The following is a 19,933-nucleotide window of genomic DNA, read 5'->3' as shown; positions in this document are numbered from 1 at the left end:
AGCCTCCAGTATGTCATTGGATGTCATACCCCCCCCCCCCCCCCACACACACACACACACACACTCACACACACACTTTCTTTCCTGCTCTGCCTATAAACACAAACTCTTTCTTTCTCTCACTCACGTCTCCCACAAACGCACGCATACGAACACACAACCGTTAACAACAGCTCACTACACAGTAAAATAAATTGTGTACAAATGTAACCAAATGGACGAGTACACATTACTGTGCAGTAAGGCTGGAACATGTGTGTATGTGTTTCAGTTCATTCGGTAGAGGAAAGACCAGAGGTTTTGTCCTTTCAGTCTGTGGAACTTTCATGGCATCCTTTTCCTCCTGGATGGATTTTTACGATGTTCACAGGCAGCCAAAAGGAAGACCCAGCCATAGGCAAGACCATATAGGCTATGCTCTCCTCATCATTCCCTTCCCTCTCTTCTTCCTTTTCTTTTGCTTTCCTTTTCCTTTACTATTTTACTCAGACCTTCTCTTTCCTTCTTTTTCTCTCTTCTTTATTTATACATTTGTGAGTTATACAAAACAAGATCATTGTTTCAACAACATATAAATGTATGTATTTTATTTTTATTTTACGTGTCTTGTTACAGATTTGTATGTTTATGACAAAAGAAATAAAACAACTGTTAAAGAGAAAGAGCCTCAGGTTGGGTTCAACATTCCAGCTGACAGAAGGACATTATTTATGTGGTGGCTCACTCTTGCCAGGTGAGACCCCGGAGCGCCCCAGATTAAAAAAAAAAATCCCAGTACGAGTTAACAATGGTAAATTCATGGCTATTAAGTAGAAACAATTACGTTTTAGTGCTGTGGTTTACCTACAGTAGGAGCCAGTTAGTATCTCCCTCTGTTGGGGTGTCTAGTGTGACCTCTGGAGTGTGCTGGAGGAGGATTTGAGTCCCAGAACATTCCATGAGGATGAGGGGCTCCAGCCTGGTCCTCTCCTCTCATCATCTCTTCTCTTTGCCCCCCTCTCGCCCTTCGTTGGTTGTGGAATCCACTTGGCTCCCCTCTCGTTCCCCCCGTGTCCCTCCATCCTCCTGAGTGCTGACGGTCTCTTCTCCAGTCTTCGCTCTCCCTCCAGCCCCCTCGGCCACCCCTCGACCGTCCTGAAGATTAAACACAAACTAGGGTTGAGTTAAGTTTACCTGGTGCACAAAGTGGTGAACCACCACGTATGATTCGATCATAGCGTTCATTCAGATTCATCTGGTCAATTTGTAGCGAATAATTGGCTTTCCTTGCTGTGTGAGCCAGTGGTTCTCAAACATTTTCATGTCAAGGACCCCCAAAATGATATGTATTTGGCCATGGACCCCCATCTTAAAAATATTTTGTGACAGGGATTTTTCAAAAATAGCAGATCTACCAGCTTGTACATCTGCTATTTTTGAATAGCCAAAGTATAAAATATGGTTAAAGTGGTTAAAATGATTGTGACGCTATATTAACTAATTTAGCCGGGGAACCCCTGGTACCCCCCCAAGGACCCCTGGGGGTCCCCGGACCCCACTTTGAGAACCGATAGTGTGAGGTGTCCAGGCCCATACAGGTCTAGAATAAACATAGCAAGGGTATAGGTCAGTGGTGACACAAAGAATTGGAATTGTGTGTTACCTGTAGTTTCATAGGGCCCTGACATTAACCACTTAGAATAGAATAGAATATGTTATTGGCATCATTTAAAAGCAAACAGTGCAACCATTAAAAGTGCCAAAATGGATCAAATCACAAAAAAGCCCAAACTTGTTTCCATTGTGGTTCTGTGTACTTCGTTCTACGACCAATAGCAAAAACAGCCTACATCTACAAGCTCACAATGCATTGCGACACATTGTGAGCTTGTCTGATATTTTTGAAAGTTTTGAACATTCTGTGAAAATAGGCAAGCATTCAAAGAAAAAAGCTGATCTACAAGCTCACAACGGGCAACGCGTAGCTTGTGGACTGGATATTTTCGGGTAAAGAGGAGGTGGGCCAAGTGGGCTTCAGACCGCTGGGGTATACGGTTTAAGCAGTTAATTATGAACCAAGAACATCACCTAATATATTGTCCCGTTTTCCTTACTGAAAGTGCTTATAGTGTTCTTTACTGTTTGCCTGTAAGTGAACCAATGAAATCCTTTCAAAATTAATCAAATCTAAATGTGTGCATTAAGCCAAAAAATAAGGTTTTAATTTATTCTGTTTGGATGGAACTAGTCGTTTTATTTTTTATATATACATATTTTTTTTTAAATCTCAGAGTCACATCCTGATTTGCTGTTGAAATGTAATTGTGAGGGCAGTCAGGCAGTAAAGATATTTGCTGAGGAGACTAAACATCAGGCCTGCTTCCAAACAAAAACCAAAGTGGGCCCTCAGCTCTACCACATAGCGCCACTGCTGCTCTCTCTTTCTCTCTTTCTCTCTCTCTTTCCTCTCTCACACACACACACGCACGCGTGCGCACACACATGGGTATAAGCACAGGCATACGTTTGTACATGCAGGCATACACATATAAGGGAGCGCACACACAAACACACACAAATACCATCTCCCCACAGCTCTGTAGTAATGATTGGTGTCTACGTCTGGCAGAAATGAAACATTGAGGTAAAAAGAGTTGTATCACATTCCATCTATAAAACCAGAAACATCCTCCAGAGACCCACAATAGTTGACGAGGACAGAAGGGAGACAGTTTGGCGCAAATCAAAGTCTCTGTGCCTACATGGCACACAGCTGTTTTCTACAATTTGCTGGAGACATTAAGTCACTTTGTCTAGAGCTGTACACTGTCAATTAACATCTATGGGTTCACCTTACCTTTCATTGTTAAATTGTTTATTCACATTTACCTGCACGCAAGACTGAGTACAGATGAGTTAGTCGTCTTGCTAGCACACACTGGGAAGCTGTCGGGTTGAATCCCGAGACTGGCAAGAGGGGGGGGGGGTTCGCCTCCTTCAACAACATCCACCAATATGCTCCATCAGTGCTTCAGTGACTAACAGCACCAGGCTGTGGTAGTCCTTGCCAGCTCTTAAATTCTTAGAGTCTGCATCAATTTTATTTTCATGTATGACCCTACCTGAACTAATGACCTAAGCTACATCCACATTAAGGCTAAAAGGATAACAGAAAAAAGTCCTGGGGACTTGTTTCCATTGTGGTCCCCTATGTATTCAATTCATCAACATAGCTTAAAGAATGAACACAATAACACCTTTTCATTTGCACCTACAATCCACACGTTGTTGAACCCTAAAAAACGGAAACCTTTCAAAACACTACTGTTATGTTGTGAAAACTCTGGCATTGCATTTTAGTTTGGACAGCGGGAAAAGAGACTTTTGAAAATGACGATGCAGACACTCTTGTTCGCTTCTTGATTCGATCTCATCGATAACGACGTGGCATTTGTCACATCCCTATCACATGACCCTTTTCTGGAAGAAAACAAATGATGTCTTTACTACTAGTCAACATGGATAGCGAATTACAGGCGTTACTGACCTTGTTGTTTATGCTACTAACTGTTGGGCAGTTACATTACATTATTATATTTTACACAGCCAACCCAGCTACACTGAAGTCCGCTGGTTGAGCAGAGGAGATGTGCTCGAACGTTAATTTCAACAAGTTTACGTCTGGAAATTGGACATTGATGAACCACAAAGTTGTTGCAGACAGCGCTTAAATTGGGCCGGCCCGGTACTCAACGGTACAGAGTATTGATCTAAAAATGTATAATTCTAAGCGACAAAATCGCTAGAAATAACAGAGGACGGACGCTGCCTTCTCCTTAAGCTGGTCACCCCCCATCCTCCCTCCTTCCTTCCTTCCTCCACCCTCCCCTTCCTTCCTCCCTTCCCGCTCTCTCTCTATCAGTCAGTCAGTGAGCTACAGCACAGTAGCAGAAAGAGAGCACAGTGAGTGAGTGAGAAAGATAAATGGATAAAGAGTGAACTTCACAGATATTGGGAAAGAGTGAGAGAGGAGAAGCATGATGAGAGGAAGAGAGGCAAAGTGAGTGAGGGAGAGAGAGACAGTTGCGCCATTATTCCCCATTGCTGTTCTGTAAATCACTAGTTCTCAAACGTTTTAATTTCACCCAGTTTGGTGTGCATATTAAGGCCACGGATCCATAACTGTGCATGTGTTACTGACCTGTAAGTTTACTGACAGGTCCCCCCCCCCCCCCCCTCCCACACCGCTGTTGTAAAAGGTACAGACTGAGACACGGAATGGGGGGACGTTGTTGTTCCGCCTTAGAGCGGAGGTAGTCACAGAGTGAAATATACTGCACATCTGTGTACAAAGCACTGCTGGCAAGGCAGTACAGGGGTGTGACGTCTAAGGACTGCACACCTTTCTGCCTTCAACCTTTATTCAATACATCTTCTAAAATGTGCGCACATAAACGGCTTTAATACATGTATTTTCACAACCGGCCCGCTTATGTTTACTTCTCGATTATTCGATTAACCTACATGAGCAAGATTAGGTCGGTTATTGGTTCTAAATATCGGTTTCGATATATTTTCAGTTAATTGCCCAGCCCTATCTTAACTGCCAGAATTATTTCTGGCTATTTCTGGCCAGTACAAAAAAAAGTGCTTAGGAAGCGAGATACAGCCTTTTTCAGTTATAAGTTAAACAAGGAGTGGATGGAGCTGCAAATCTTCAGATAATGATATCTTGGGTAAAAAAAAAAGAAAAAAAAGAATCATATTTTTTTCAAAAACACGTGAAACACGTTAATGGCACGTTGCACCATAGCGGTAAAACACGTGAAACGCGTTAATGGCACTCAATGAGTTAAATAGCATAACACTAGATGTTGACATGTTGTATTACACATACATTGTAGAACACTGGCACACCATGTAAAAGTACACATGGAGGCAGCTTTGTTTGGTTCTGTGTTAAATAAAGCAAAGTTGGCATTAATGCCACTCTTCTTTACACCATTATTGTGGGATCTGTGTATAAAAGTGGCTAGAGAGAGACAGAGAGAGGGAGAGGTCTGTAATCAGTTAGTCTTGTTGTGTGTCTTAAAATAGAGCTCTCCCAGCCTATAAACAGAACCCTACTATTACTACTGCTCTGACAAAGCATGTCTAGGAACCAAGCGTGTGTGCTGGAGTGTATGTGTGTGTGCGCATGTGTGTACACACACACACACTGGGGGGTGGGGGTGATGTGTGTGGCCACAGCACACATGGAGCTCATTACAGTGCGGCCCTCTGGGTAATGTGGTTCTGTGAGGGGCACCAAAGAACTACAACCACACATTCTACAAATGTCAAGTTTAATGCGCCTCTGACATTTTTGGGCGGTGAAACCGCCCCTATATGTGAGGTTTGGACATCGACACCCATTGCACCCCCCCAACCCTGCGCTGTGATTGGCCACCAGTGTACCCCCCTAACCCTGCACCGTGATTGGCCAATCACAGTCTATTCAGGACTGTGATTGGCTAGTGAAACATGACACATGTGCATAGCCCTATAAATAGGACTATGCACTTAAAAAAAACAGATTTATGTTTTTTTTTAAGTTAGGGGTGTACAATGGTTGGTCCACAATATTACTTTTCTTTAAGTGAACTTCCATCACTGTGATGACCACTGTGACCACACCGCCCACTTCACACTGGGTGTGATTTTTCCTTTTTTCTCACTTTGCTCCTTTTCCATCTTTTAAATAAATTTATTGATTGGAGTTAGAATAACACCGAAGCCACTGAAATCACTGCAGGCCTCAATAGTTTTCCAACGCTTCGAGACAAAATGTAATAATATTCGAATATAACCCCGAACAATTATAATTCTTAAGGTCCTTGCACACTGGTGCGTCTTTTCGTTGCGTTTTATTTTTTTTCATTGTTTTTTCAATTTTTTTCATTGTTGTAAAAAAAACGCAACGAAAAGACGCACCAGTGTGCAAGGACCTTTATAGTCTATATTTAGCCAATATTTATGAGCGGCTAAAGCAAAATTACAATGTTACTAAAACCAAAACAACCGATGACCAAGCTCTTCTGACTCTTCTCAAGTCCTTGTAAACCTTCTCAGGTTTAATTGTTTCAGCCCCCTATATGTTTACAAAGCTTACAGTATCTACTGGGGCAAAGGGTGAAGTGAAGGCACTACAAAGCGTGCAGCATGTGTTTTTAGACTCTCACCAGTGTGTGTGGAACCAGCCCTGCTTCCGTCTCTATAGCTGGGTTCCATAGTGCGGGTTCCAGGTCTGGGTTTAGACTGCAGGGTTCTGCCTCTCTTCTTGCAGACTTCTAGAAGTTGCTCCTTCAGATGCAGGAACAGAGACTGACAGGAGGACTGCAGAGAAGAGACATTGTTTAGAATGACCAACACATTTGTATTAAAAAACTCACACAGAGCATCTCTCTATTAGACTTCACACAAATTCTGAGTGGAAGAATGATTTAGCATAATAATATAATTTCATCATTTGTTACACTCACATCGTTATCCACAATCATCATGAGTGTGGCACCATTGTGCGCCTGCAGGTACTTGGCATGGTACAGGCGGCCATCAAAGCTGTGCCAGGGCATCATGGCATCGATGGGCAGCGGGCAGCCACTAGCACAGTTTGCACCCCAGAGATGACCCAGCCCTCGGACATAAAGATGACCCAACTGCACCGCACGGCTGGAGAGGCCATGCAGCTGACAGCGGAGGTCAAAGAAAACTTGATTATTTATCATCAGACTTGGTTGATGCTACATGAATATGAATCAATACCCTATTGGTTTTATATTTGGTGCATAACCACTGTTATCTTCACCTCTCTTTGGCCTCTATTCACTGTCCCTCACAGATGGACACTGTCTAATAAAGCAGGAGACACAGAGTATGCCCATGGGCCCATGAGTATGCCCATGAGCATGGGCATAACACCAGAGAGAGCCCATCTAACCTCCTTCCCACACTCAAACACGGGGGAAAATGTCTTCTACTGCTGTATGCTGCCACCAAAATGTGGAAATAACTCAAAACTAACCTAAAAACATGGCTGACCATAAAATACATTATATTGGTAATAACATCCTCTGTCCCCCGCCCCCACCCCTCCTTTCTCTGTAAATAATATATCTTTTGATGCTACTGAGATTTCTAACCAATATACTGTACTGTATATATTGTATTCTGTTGCATTGGATGTATTGAGTACAATGGACCAAAATGGAAACAAGCCCCCAGGGTTTTTTGTGTTATGCTTTTAGCTTTTACCTTTGACTATGCTACCTGTACTGTTAATAAGCATGTTAATAAAGTATTCAATCAATCAATTTACACAGACAAATGCAGAGGGTAAAAGTAACTGATGGTGTCAGTGCAAAATTAGCACTCCGGATTACACACAGTAAAATCTAATGGGAGGTTTTGCTGTCAGCTTCACAACGCTAAAGAAAAGCTTGGAACGCTCATTTGCATAGATATTACATAGAAACTTGAAGCTAATCTTTTGTGCCACACTGGGCAATGTAAGAGTGTATAAATGGAACCAAATGGACCTGTAAGGGTGCCCTCAGAGTTCAATTAACAATGATGATTTTACAGTGTACTATGCACAAAGACCAGAGCAATGTTAAGGTTTGAAAAAAACAAGGAGGGAAAAAGAAAGAAAGGAAGAAGATAACGGTTAAATACAAGGCAGAAGAAGGACAATAATAGCTAACTGTAATGTAATGAAAGTAACTGTTAACAGCAGGCAGATGTGCCGTGTGTGTGTGTGTGTGTGTGTGTGTGTGTGTGTGTGTGTGTGTGTGTGTGTGTGTGTGTGTGTGTGTGTGTGTGTGTGTGTGTGTGTGTGTGTGTGTGTCCTATGCTCTCACCTGTCGCCTGCCAGACAACACTGATAACAGACAGGAATAATTACCTGCACACGTGCACACACCCACCCACACGCACACAACCCTGCTTACCATCTGCTCTCAGCCAAACACAGATTCACCTACAGCAAACAATGAACACACAGATACTAAATACTCCAGGCAGGCACACGGCCGCACACACACACATATTCAGAATGTAAAAAATAAGAGAAAGACAGATAGTGTGCGCACGTTTCTCAATTCTTCTTCCTCTCACTTTGTGTTCCTCTCCTTCAACACACACATAAACTCTCTCATACACACACACACAGAAAGTGTGTGTGTGCTTGTGTGTCCAGTGGGGCGGAGCGTGCTTGGTGTAAATAGCTCCATGTGGTGAGCGTCAGGCAGGACAGACAGGCGACTGTCGCCACACACACACACACACACACACACACACACACACACACACACACACACACACACACACACACACACACACACACACACACACACACACACACACACACACACACACACACACACACACACACACACACACACACACACAGTTCAATGAGGAGGAATGTCGCAACGAAACCAACGCATCACAAAAATTACCGACAACCCCCTTCCCCCAAACACAGAAGTTATTCTCTGTCTTGGGGCGTGCTGTTGTTTAGTTTTGCTTTGATAATCTCAGAGTGTGCGTGTGTGTGTGTGTGTGTGTGTGTGTGTGTGTGTGTGTGTGTGTGTGTGTGTGTGTGTGTGTGTGTGTGTGTGTGTGTGTGTGTGTGTGTGTGTGTGTGTGTGTGTGTGTGTGTGTGTGTGTGTGTGTTTGTTGGATGTTTGTTCTGCTTGTTGTGAGTCCAGGACTTTAAGACTGGTGGCTGCCATTGTTTCAGTGTGTGTTGTCAGCAACTTGGCTGCCTCGGTTAGTTCCTTATCTAAAACTTTCAACACACACCCCCACACACTTATCTAAAGTGACCGATCAATGGGTGAATGTGAGTGTGTGCATGTCACTGTGTTTCTCTGTGTGTTTTTGGAGCTGTCTAAACACAGAGAGCCCCATTAGCTAAATGAATGAAAGTGTGCCTCCTTTCCCCCACGGAGATGAACGATCCACTAGTCACACAGTTAAAACCCCCCCCTTCAGGCTCTGAAACACTCCCAAAGACCATGTTCAAATCGACGCCCAGCCCTAATTATTGTGTAGAAAACAGACAAGCAGCAAAAATACAAATTACTAGATGTGAGTATGGTAATTAAGCAGTAAAAATAAATGGGGCTCCAACAAGGCAGCAAACAGCAGGGCCATTTTCCCAGAGGATGGAAAATCACAGCTGACTTCTTACCAAGGCCATGTAGCCTCTCTAAGAAACAGGCTGCAGAGAAGTGGTACACTGTGAAATGCTCAGTGTTTATTCACGGGTCCATTTGGTTACATGTGTACACTCTCAGAGTTACAATGACACCACCTCAAAGTTACTTTGATGCAGCATAATCCTAAAAGTCTTGAATAGAAGCAACTGGTCCGAAGTCACATATTCATTAGAACCTAAAAAAGAACCTTAAAGCTGAAATCCATAACTTTTCTTTACTGAATAAAATATGACCGATTTGACCCATCTGTGTGGTGTTAATACAATATAAATAACACAACTGCAGTGGCTGTAGTTGGTCTACCTGCTCTTCTACAGAGACATTTTGTGTCATCCTGTGGTCGGGTAGGACCACTACTGTTTGACAAGTGGTATTGTATGATGCTCAAAATGAAGCTTTTTGTATTAGCTCAGCAGTAGAAATGTCTGCACACGAGTCGCGTGGTGGATCTGGGTAGGACATTTAACTTACAGACTGCAGCTTTAACCACTTAAACCGTATATACGCTGCTGTACATCCGCAAAAATAACCGAACTATAAGCTCACAATGAGTCACAATACGATGTGTTGTGAGCTTGCAGATCTGCTGTTTTTGCCGAATGTTCATTTATTTTTGCCAATGTTCATTCATTTTGTTGAATGTTCATACATTTTTGCCAAAAGTTCGTTCATTTTGCTAAATGTTCATCAACTTTTGCCAAATGTTTGTTAATTTTTGATAACATTTTCACTTATTATGACATTCCCAGAATATGGAAGCTAGGCTTCATGTGGTTAAGGAAAGTTTATTTTATTAACCATTTATAGCACATGGCTAAAAAACATGCAATTTGCATCTCAGATTTCAGAAATGAACGTAAACAAAATCTTACATTAACTCCCTTATTGAATGCACATGGGTCCTGGAACGGTGGGACCCTATAACTCATCATCATCATCATGTAATGAAGTAAACTTTAAGTTCATGTAAAAAAGATTATATAAAAATTAACAGATGCTGAACATACACGGCTTTCGTGCAAAAGGAATGAAATAATTTGTAACAACGGTTAATACCATCTGTTGATGATCTATATAATACCTGTGTGTACATTTTAAGTGTGTTTGGAACTGACCTTGATATACTCAAGCTCCTGGGGGCTTTTGAGTCTCAGACACACAGCTTGACTTAGATAAGCATCCACGTCCTCCATGGACAGTTGCTGCACCTGAATGAACACACACACACACACACACACACACACACACACACACACACACACACAAGTGGGTCTGTATCACTGCTATGTTTTGTCTGCTGCCTGCACTGCAGTTAAACAGAGAAAAAAACAATGCTGCATGTTAGAAACAACAAGGTTGCTTAATTGTATGTACAAAACAAACCCTGGAGCTGTTTGAATAGAGTAGGGTTGGGGGGGGGGTGTACGGAGTAGAAGAGAACAAATAGCCAGACTGACAGCAGTAGCTGACTGCTTTCTCTCAGTCTCTGTTTGTCTTTAATTGTCCATCTGTCTGTCTGACTGCGGGCCGGTCTCCAAATCTAGCCAGTTTTTTTTACTTCCAGTATCCATCTGTCTGTCTATCTGTCTGTCCATCTGAGTGAATGTCTTTGTTCATGTCTGAAATCTGTCAGTGGGTCTGTCTGTCTTTTGGATGTTCATCCCTCTATCTGTCGATCTGTTTGTCGTAAGTCTCTGGCCAAGAGAGTTCTCTTTCATCCTTTTTGGATTCTCTCTAGACCAACTTTGCCACATGTTGACTATGAAATATACAGTCCTGACTTTGCCTGCATACTTATAAATCCTTTTGAACACATCTGTCATCACTAGAGATGCACTTTATTGTTTATGAGAAGCAGAGGTATGACAGAAAACATAATTTATGTAACTATGATTGTACAAGATTTGGTCTGAAGTTCTCAATAGATTAATAATGCTTCTAATGAACGTCTGCAATTTCAGTGTAGATCTTGTAAAGTACAGATGCATGTCCATTGTCCACTGCATACTAGTGAACTGTAATTAGATTCGATTATATTTCCCTTTAGTAATCCACGACAGGAAATTCAAGCAGTGATCCAGAGGACATTGAGAGCTTGCTGGGATAATGCACAACAAAGGCTTCCAGACACTTTTATATACTTTGAAGAAGAAAATTCAATTGAAATGAAGGCATTAAAGGTGAATATTGTATAAACTAAAGACCACAGCAAAAACAGCAATGACGTGAATAAGATAAATGTGATTTAAATGTTCAAACTGTCCTGGCCCTCAGATGCTTATCATGGCCATTGTTGACCACAGGACTGCTGTCAACACACCAGCCATTGAATAGACCAGTGTCTGTGGCTACACTGATGATAATGGCTGACATCTAGCCACGACAAAGCAACATGGAAAAGACTGTCAACAACTGATGTTTATTTTCAAATCGCGTGTGGACAAAAAGCAGATGAATGTTTGTTGTGCATTCATTACCAATGTAAATCTCAAATAAAAAGCTTGTTGCATGGTGAAGTGTGACCAAATACATTTGGCCTTTCATTCTGTGTTTACACTAATCACTAAGTACATAAGAGATACAAAACTTTATTTAAAAGGCTCAATGCTTGTGTTAATATAAATAAAGAGGAGTGTGGCGACTGAAAAGCAAAAGTTTTGGTAACACTTTAATCAGATTAGAGTCAGACTGCATAATCATGTCTGATACTTGAATACCGGTACCTTGTATGACTGAAAACTATCCTGCAGCACTGGATTAATTGTTAATAATAATACATGAGAGAGCCACAAACATTATTTTGATCAAATTGGAATGAACTAGATTGAAACTAGTTATTTTTTTATGATGTCTGTTTATTTAGAATAAGATTATTATTTGGCTGCATGTAACTGAAACACTGGTGAACTGAACTGGACTTTTATGTCATTGACTATATTAAATGGAACTAATTAAATAAATAAATAAAATAAGTATTGATTACAAATATTTACTGAATAAAGTTTTCACTAAAGCCCAGTCCACACCTATGCAACTAGTCGCAACTTACAACCAGTTGCAAAAAATTGCAGCGGTCTGGACTCTTTTTGGGGAGCCATTTGGGTATAATGGTTGCAAGTAGTTGCAAGTAGTTGCAAGGAGTTGCAAGGAGTTGCATTGGTGTGGAGTGGACTATACAGACCATGTGATAAATATATATATTTTTTACCACACACCTTATCTATAGTTGATATTGTTGTCATGTTCTCTGACCTTTTCCTTTGTTCCTTTCTCTATTCATATTTTGTAACTGCAAAATGGTTGGAAAAATCTTTTCTGCAACTTACACCTGTAAATTTGTCATTCAACACTAAACTTGAAGTTGAACACATTGATAGGATTATGGTTAACCACTTAAACCTCACATCCTTTGTTGTACTTTTTTAGTGAAAACATCAGATCTACAAGCTCACAAGGTGCCGCAATGCGACGTGATCTTGTAGATTAGATTTTTTATTTATTTATTTTTTACGTTTTTCACCCATAGAGAAAAACGTATATAGAGGGACACCAAGGGTTAAAGTTGTTAAAAAGGTAGACCAAAAACCATCACTACCTGAAGGACTATGTAAGTGACCAGACAAAGTGTGACCAGGAGAGGATCTTCTATGGTTCCATGTAGCTCCAGGAACTCCTGGCAGTCAAAAACAGACAGGAAGGCTTTGAGGCGAAGAGCAGAGACTTCAGGGCCACTGCTGAACCACAACAACTCCAGACTGGGCTGCTCTCCTTTCGGGAACACAAACACAGCGAAATCCTCAGTGTTCATTTGTAAATTCGCAAATGTACAAAATGTAACCAAACGGACCCGTACCTACAGTATACATGTTTGTTACTCGGACAGCGTTCAAATGTAACCAAATGGACCCTTGCACGTCCATTTGTACACCCTCAGAGTGAATGGAAAAATACAACAATCTCACATCTCACTGATCTCTTCGACTGCAAACTGAGTAGTGGTTTTGCTGTCTCAGGCAATTTTTCATAATCACTGTGGTCTAAAAGCAGGGATAGACGGGAGGACTTTTGGGGACAGGGCTGGGTTGTCTCAGAATAATTGCTTAAATCACATAAGGCAATATCTTATCAATTGACTGTGTAATTAACTTTTATTGCCTGCTGCTATGTTGTACATCTCTGTTGCACAGTAAACTATAACCACCTAAGTCCTATTTCATTGTACGATGGTGACACGCGGCGAAAACAGCTCATCTAGCAGCTCACAAAGCGCTAGATTGGTATGCGTTGTGAGCTTGAAGATCAGTGTTTTCCCCCCCCATTCTCTTAATTTGCATGAGGTGGTGTTAATTATTATACAATCCCAAAAGGTTGGCCCCAAGACAAGTATACAAGGGAAGCGGAGGATGCAGTACCTGAGGGAGGCACAGGGCAGACCATGTCCGCTTTCTTCAGAGGATTTCCAGGGGAGGCAAACCATTCCCTTACAACTGGTACATCCCTACTACTGTCTGGAAACACAAGAAGACATTCAATGTGATGTGTGCTCAAACTACTGCCCTGGGACAACAATAATGGAAGCTGACTCAAATGCAAATTCCAGTGGCAGTATCTTTATCTGTCCCGTCCAGATGTGTGTTTGTTCAGTGTACACATCAAAAGATCATAGGAGCATCATTTGAAGGGCTTAACCACTTAAGCCCTATTTTATACTTCCTTTTATGTTGGTGTCGCATGAAAGGAGCAAGCTCACCACACATTACATTGTGATGCATTGTCAACTCCTAGATTGACAGCCATCTTTGGCTGAAACGCAATCTGTGTGTGTGTGTGTGTGTGTGTGTGTGTGTGTGTGTGTGTGTGTGTGTGTGTGTGTGTGTGTGTGTGTGTGTGTGTGTGTGTGTGTGTGTGTGTGTGTGTGTGTGTGTGTGTGTGTGTGTGTGTGTGTGTGTGTGTGTGTGTGTGTGTGTGTGTGCGCGCGTGCGTGCGTATGTCACTACCATCGTGCCTGCACAACAGTAGACTGTAGATGCGTTCTCTGCAGGGCTTGTAGACCAGGGCCTGAGGCAATAGCTCTGTGTCCTCCTCATCTTCCAGAGTGTTGCTACACTCCACCACTCCCTCACACAGAACATTGTACACCATGAAACCCTGAGCTGAGATATGCTGCTCTCTGCACACCTGAGGAAAACATGTTAGGATTAGAGCCAAATGTGCATTAACATCTTCATGTAGGCCACTGATGAGAATATACTAGGTCTTCAATAGTTAATCGATTATAAAAAAATGTCAAATTCGTTATCCTTTTAGCTCAAGTGTATTACTGTAACTGTGTGCTGTGTACATTTTTGTAAAAGTATTCAATCAATCAATCAAACAACAAAGTATAAAATAGGGTTCAAGTGGTTAATCAGACATACATGTATGATTGATTTAGTCGATAGAATAATCGCTAATAAGATAATCGCTAATTGCAGCCCTAGAACATACCTTTATTATTTCAGGACTGACATATTTGTCCATCACACAGCCAGAGCCCAGGGAAGAGTTTAGGAGATTATCCTGTTCAGGTAGCAAGTATGAGTGGAGTCCGATCTCCAGGTGCTTTCTGTCTGGAGCTGACATAACAAGAGACCGGGGTATAAGCCCAATCTCTCCTTCTTCTCTAGCCCACAAAGAGCTCACCAGCTGGGCTACCGCAAGAACCTTCTCCCCCTGGGAGCCACCAGAGTCTGAAGGAGGATGGATTCTCCTGGAAGTGAGAACACTAATGATTAATATACACTCTCTGACGGTGACGGTGTCACTCTCTGAAATTAGAAGCTCACATTGTGAGCTTGCAGATCAGCTATTTTCCGCGAGCAACACTGTCTAACGATTTAGTATAACTTTTACTGATGGAGTACTGGATTGTATAACGGGACGGCTATTGCATACTGGAGGGGCAAGCGTTCAGCCTAGTGTGGTTCATTTAAATTTTATGTCTCCAAACATTTCAGGACTTATTTTATTCCTGATGTAACCCAGGTTTAGAAATCGGTAACATACATTGGGGCAAAGTGCATTGCTATTTTTTTGAAGAGACTGTCAATAGATGTGCTCTGATCAAGAGACCCCTCTAAATATATGTCAGAATGTTGTGTTCATGCCTTAGTAAAGTTTGAGGACACTGACGGTTCTTTTAAGGGAGCATAGTGAGTTAGAATACAACAGTAAATTAATTCTTCATTAAATGGAATAAAAATAATAACAATTAAAACAAATAATAATAGAGACCTGTATGTTGCCAATGCGTCATTCCTGATGTGTTGCATCTGCCCCTCTGACACCACATCGTTGCCTAGGAGACAGGCCAACAGTGGAAGCTGGGCAACACTCAATCCAATAGCTTGGCAGAGGTTGTCTCTGTCATAGCGGATGGTGGTGAGGTCACTTAGCCGCAGTTTGGCCGCTGACAGGTAGGGAGCACTTCAAAAGATTTGTTTCATTTAATCAAGGTCAAGGTTAATACAATTTGAAAAGTTTTACTATGCACTGTAGGGCGATATGACTTCCAAGTCAATATCACAATTATTTCAAACCTTTGCCTCGATTATGATTAATGAACGATTATTAAAAACAAAAATAGCAAATCTCATTGTGTTCTGAGCTTGTAGATCGTCTATTTTCACTATTTTTGTATGCCACCATTCTACAATAAAGTATAATACAGGGTTATGAGGTTAATCCGACTAAACGATTATAATGTTTTTGTTTCGGTTCGTTGATATAAGAAATATAAATATTTTTAAATGCTTCTTGATTATAACCTACATGAACAATTAAATCGGTTATTGGTTCTAAATACCAGTTTAGAAACTTTCTATACATTTTTGGTTAATTGCCAAGCCCTAATAATATAGTAACTGTAGCACTTAGTAAAAGAAAACATAACAATAATAAGATAATTATCGTAACAAACCTGTCATAGATGATGAAGTCTGTGTCTTGTCCCAGAATGCCCATGCCCCCATGGCGACGTGCATAGCTAGCGATCTCATAGTCTGCGTTTTGCACTGAGCAGAACACCTCCTGGCCCAATGACCTGTAATCATAAACAACATCTACTACAGTAACAGAAACAGCTGAGCAGTATACAGTATATCCTGAAAAATATCAACATCAGGAACAGGAATACTAATAATATAGGGCAACAGAGGGTCCCTGGTTTGTTACCCCAGTCTACAGTATGTGTCGAAGTGTCCCCAGAGAAAGACTTAAAATATTAGCATTCACTGCTCCTAATAGTTAGGATTGGATAAATGCTAAGGACAAATTTCATGTATATTGCATGTAATGTACTGTGACAAAAAAAAGAAAATACCCCACAGGAGTGTGGAGCTTATTATATTTATTATCTCTTTCATAGTTATTAACCTGAGAGCAAAACGTGTGAATGTAGCCAGGCCAGAAGGTAGACAGAAATGTCCTTTAACAGGCTGCTCTCCGTGGACCTTGATATGATGGAACACTTTAGAAATTTCCCTATATGCGTTACGCCTCCTCTTCGCCTGAGAAAAGGACAGAAGAGAGCAGGGATACAGAGAAAGAAAGCACCATAGATGAATGACCAGAGAAAGAGGAGAAGAGCACACAAATACTCAATTTTTCTATTAGATAGCACTCAACACCTAGCAGAGATATCCTATGTGATTTCTAGGACTTGAAAGAAAAAGTTAAGAAAAGAAGATGATGATTACAACATGTCCTACCCACTCCTGTCTCTTCTCCTCCTCCACCACCCCGTCAAAAAAGAAAACCAATCTGATGCCTGCGGAGGTGAAGGCCTCAATCCATCTCTCCAGGTGGGCCATGTACTCTTTCCACTGCCCCCCACACACCCAGTCACTGCAGGAGTACCAGTAACTTAGGCAGCCCATACCATCCACCACCAACATAGGACCTAGTAGTAACAGAAGGCAAATGGAGCAGGAAGCAAGGCTGCATGCTTAGAAAATGAGGGCATATAAAGTCTCATCTCCTGTATTATCATGCTTTTCATACACTGCTGTAATGTGGTGTATGACAGCGTAATAATAATAGACAAACAATAATAATAAGAGAATTCTCAGTGAGAAATTATTAATGCAAGTCGGGTACATTTTGTACAGACACTGTACATATTGCAGAGTTCCCATAGTTTGAATGGTCCTGGATGAAGTTGGTCAAGGTGTTTAAGAAATGTGCATTTAATAGCATCTGTGGATTTATACACATTGGTTACAGTCAGGACATTTGAGGTAGCTTATTTGGAATGTGTTGTTTGGTTGCTTGGTTTAACAATGAAAACTCTGGATCAAAGTAGGTTGCAATGCCTTTTCCACGGCCTGGACTATTGAAGTGTTGTTGCTTGTTGTTTTAGTGTAATGTTCTGTGGAATTCAGAGTGGTTGTGATCCAGGTTTCCTGTAACAGAATGAGCTGTACAAACATGAGTTCATAATGAGATTTTATGTGGTCAGTGTGAGCTGCTAGTGATCAGATATTCAAGGAGATTATTTGGATAAAAGAAGGTTAAGTGTGGTGTAATTTGGCTGATGTCAATGTGTTCCAGTCTAGCCAGGTCACCAATAGCAGCTGGCCATGGTGACATTTATGGCCCCTTTCACTGCATAGTCCCGGCTCGGCACACCATGTCTCTACCCTAATTTTTTGTGTTTCGATTAGTACCTGGTACCAGGTACTTGGAGGTACTTTTATGATGCCAGTAGCATTCACTTGGGGATACGGTCTGTCAAAGTACGTTTTTTTCTTGTCTTTGCCATAGTATGCATTATTACATTTGACCATAAGATATTACATTTTGTTCAGTGAGTATATCTGTGCAAACCAGTGACTTCTCCTAAGGTGCCATTAGTGAGGTTGTCTAGAAGCTATCCATATTGTATGTTACAATGACTTTAGCAAATTAGCACCAATTCTGAGTTGTAAGCAGAATTGTAATCGTATGTTCTTTATCATTCCTGAGTCATCTACTTTGGGAATAAACTGTGCTCTTGTGTAGTTGCTGTTAGGGCTGGGTATTGCCTACAACCTCACGATATATACGTATCACGATACAGAGGCCACGATACGAAATGTATCGCAATACGCGTTGATTTTGAATAATGACCATGTCCTACTAAATGTACTAGACCTAGACCACCGATTGCCGATGTTTTTTGACTTAACATTTTGTCTGAAAAGTTTCTTAGTTGATAACATTTAAACAAAAAGGAAAAAAATACAAATACAAATAAATAATTTTGATGGATAAATGCTAATTATTAATAAATGCAAATGAAATATTCTCTTCACTGCAACTCATGTCTGAGCCTCAGACACACACAAACACACCACAGCTTTTTTTTTTTTTTTTTAACCCGCGTCACACAGCATTTTCTGCCGGTAGCCTCTGTATCGATACAATTATTGGCAAGAAACACGATACGATTATTGCCGTATGGATTAATTGAGATTGAGCACAGGCCTAGTTGCTGTAGAATGTAATTCTATCAGGGCACCTGGAAGTTAGTTCAATATAGCAGCATTGATTGTGCTGCCTGTTTTGTTGGTCCCTGCAATCAAAGAGAGCATTTTCAGCCGGTATACTAGGGTTGTTTCATTCATTTTATCAGATGATTGGGGTGTGCGTAAAGTAATGGACACAATAGTGTTATCTCATCCAATGAACACAGGCGTAAAGAGAGACATACAGCCTGTAGAGCTTTTGACGCACACCACTTTGAAGTCCAAACACACAATGGTCTGCCATTGTAGATGATGGTGATCCATACTGTACACACCCTAGCCTATATATATATATATATATATATATATATAATTCAATAATTCTATCAATTCAGACAAAAATCAACTCAACTGGAAATGTTGGCTGTGGTTGAGGGGCCATGCTGGTCTTTAGCTACATGTTGCCTCGCCATCTCTTTCAGGTCCACAGGAACACAGCCCTTCGGACAACACTGCTCCATAAAGTACTGTAGACCTTTCACACCCATTCCTACACATTGGAGAGAGAGAGAGAGAGAGAGAGAGAGAGAGAGAGAGAGAGAGAGAGAGAGAGAGAGAGAGAGACACACACACACACACACACACACACACACACACACACACACACACACACACACACACACTTTTTCACACAGAAACTTTTGTATTTCATCCCAAATACAAAAAAGGTAGTAAGGGTTCTATAGGACTATAGTGATGTATATGGTTCCAGAGACTGTTTCAAATATGAATTTTGTATGCAGAGCATTCATTGTGCCTCGTGAGCTAAAGTTAGAGCGTGACTAGCTCATTCAGAAGCAAACGCCAGGGTTTTACTCACCAAACAACATAACTATGACGGATATTTCACAGTTTAGGTTTGACTTACTGAATGAGTGGAGGAAGCCCGAGCAGCAGCACTGTTGTCGTATGCAAATTACTTCCTATTTACTACACGATGCGTCATCACGTTGCAAAACAAAGAGCACGTGCTCGGCGCATGGAGCTGCACCGCTAGACCCGCCCTCTGCAGCAGTGGTTCTCAACCTTTTCAGGCTAAAATAGTCATATTTGAACTGGGGAGTTGGGGACCTCCACCCTGACAAGCACTTGGAATCAATGTAGGAGTTGAGGCATCACATTTTGTTTGACTCGGTTCCACAGACA

At 41.4% G+C, this 19,933-nt stretch overlaps 1 protein-coding gene across 1 annotated transcript; it reads right to left on the bottom strand.

Annotated features, from left to right (window-relative positions):
* Window positions 1–606: 606 nt before the first annotated feature.
* On the bottom strand, window positions 607–19,690 carry fam120b (family with sequence similarity 120 member B). The gene is made up of 14 exons (XM_080425788.1): window positions 19,656–19,690; window positions 19,140–19,277; window positions 16,991–17,181; window positions 16,656–16,789; window positions 16,201–16,323; window positions 15,516–15,707; window positions 14,730–14,991; window positions 14,240–14,420; window positions 13,655–13,750; window positions 12,838–13,010; window positions 10,358–10,450; window positions 6,501–6,707; window positions 6,201–6,354; window positions 607–1,134 (listed from the first exon to the last, which is right to left on the bottom strand). The coding sequence occupies exons 2-14, from the start codon at window positions 19,273–19,275 to the stop codon at window positions 860–862; spliced, it is 2,217 nt and encodes a 738-aa protein (XP_080281914.1). The 5' UTR covers window positions 19,276–19,277; window positions 19,656–19,690; the 3' UTR covers window positions 607–859.
* Window positions 19,691–19,933: the final 243 nt, after the last annotated feature.

This window comes from Gymnoscopelus braueri, assembly GCF_963280865.1.
Source record: "Gymnoscopelus braueri genome assembly, chromosome: 1".
NCBI classification, from domain to species: Eukaryota; Metazoa; Chordata; class Actinopteri; order Myctophiformes; family Myctophidae; genus Gymnoscopelus; species Gymnoscopelus braueri.
The sequence above is the reverse complement of the archived record's forward strand: the minus strand, read 5'-3'. Positions and strand labels throughout refer to the sequence as shown.

Coding starts and splice junctions, on each gene's coding strand:
- fam120b (XM_080425788.1), bottom strand. CDS start 19,275: ATGGGTGTGAAAGGTCTACAGTACTTTATGGAGCAGTGTTGTCCGAAG. Junction 13,011..13,654: donor CTGCCCTGTGCCTCCCTCAG/GTACTGCATCCT, acceptor TGTTCCCGAAAG/GAGAGCAGCCCAGTCTGGAG. Junction 10,451..12,837: donor TCACTTACATAGTCCTTCAG/GTAGTGATGGTT, acceptor GTGTTCATTCAG/GTGCAGCAACTGTCCATGGA.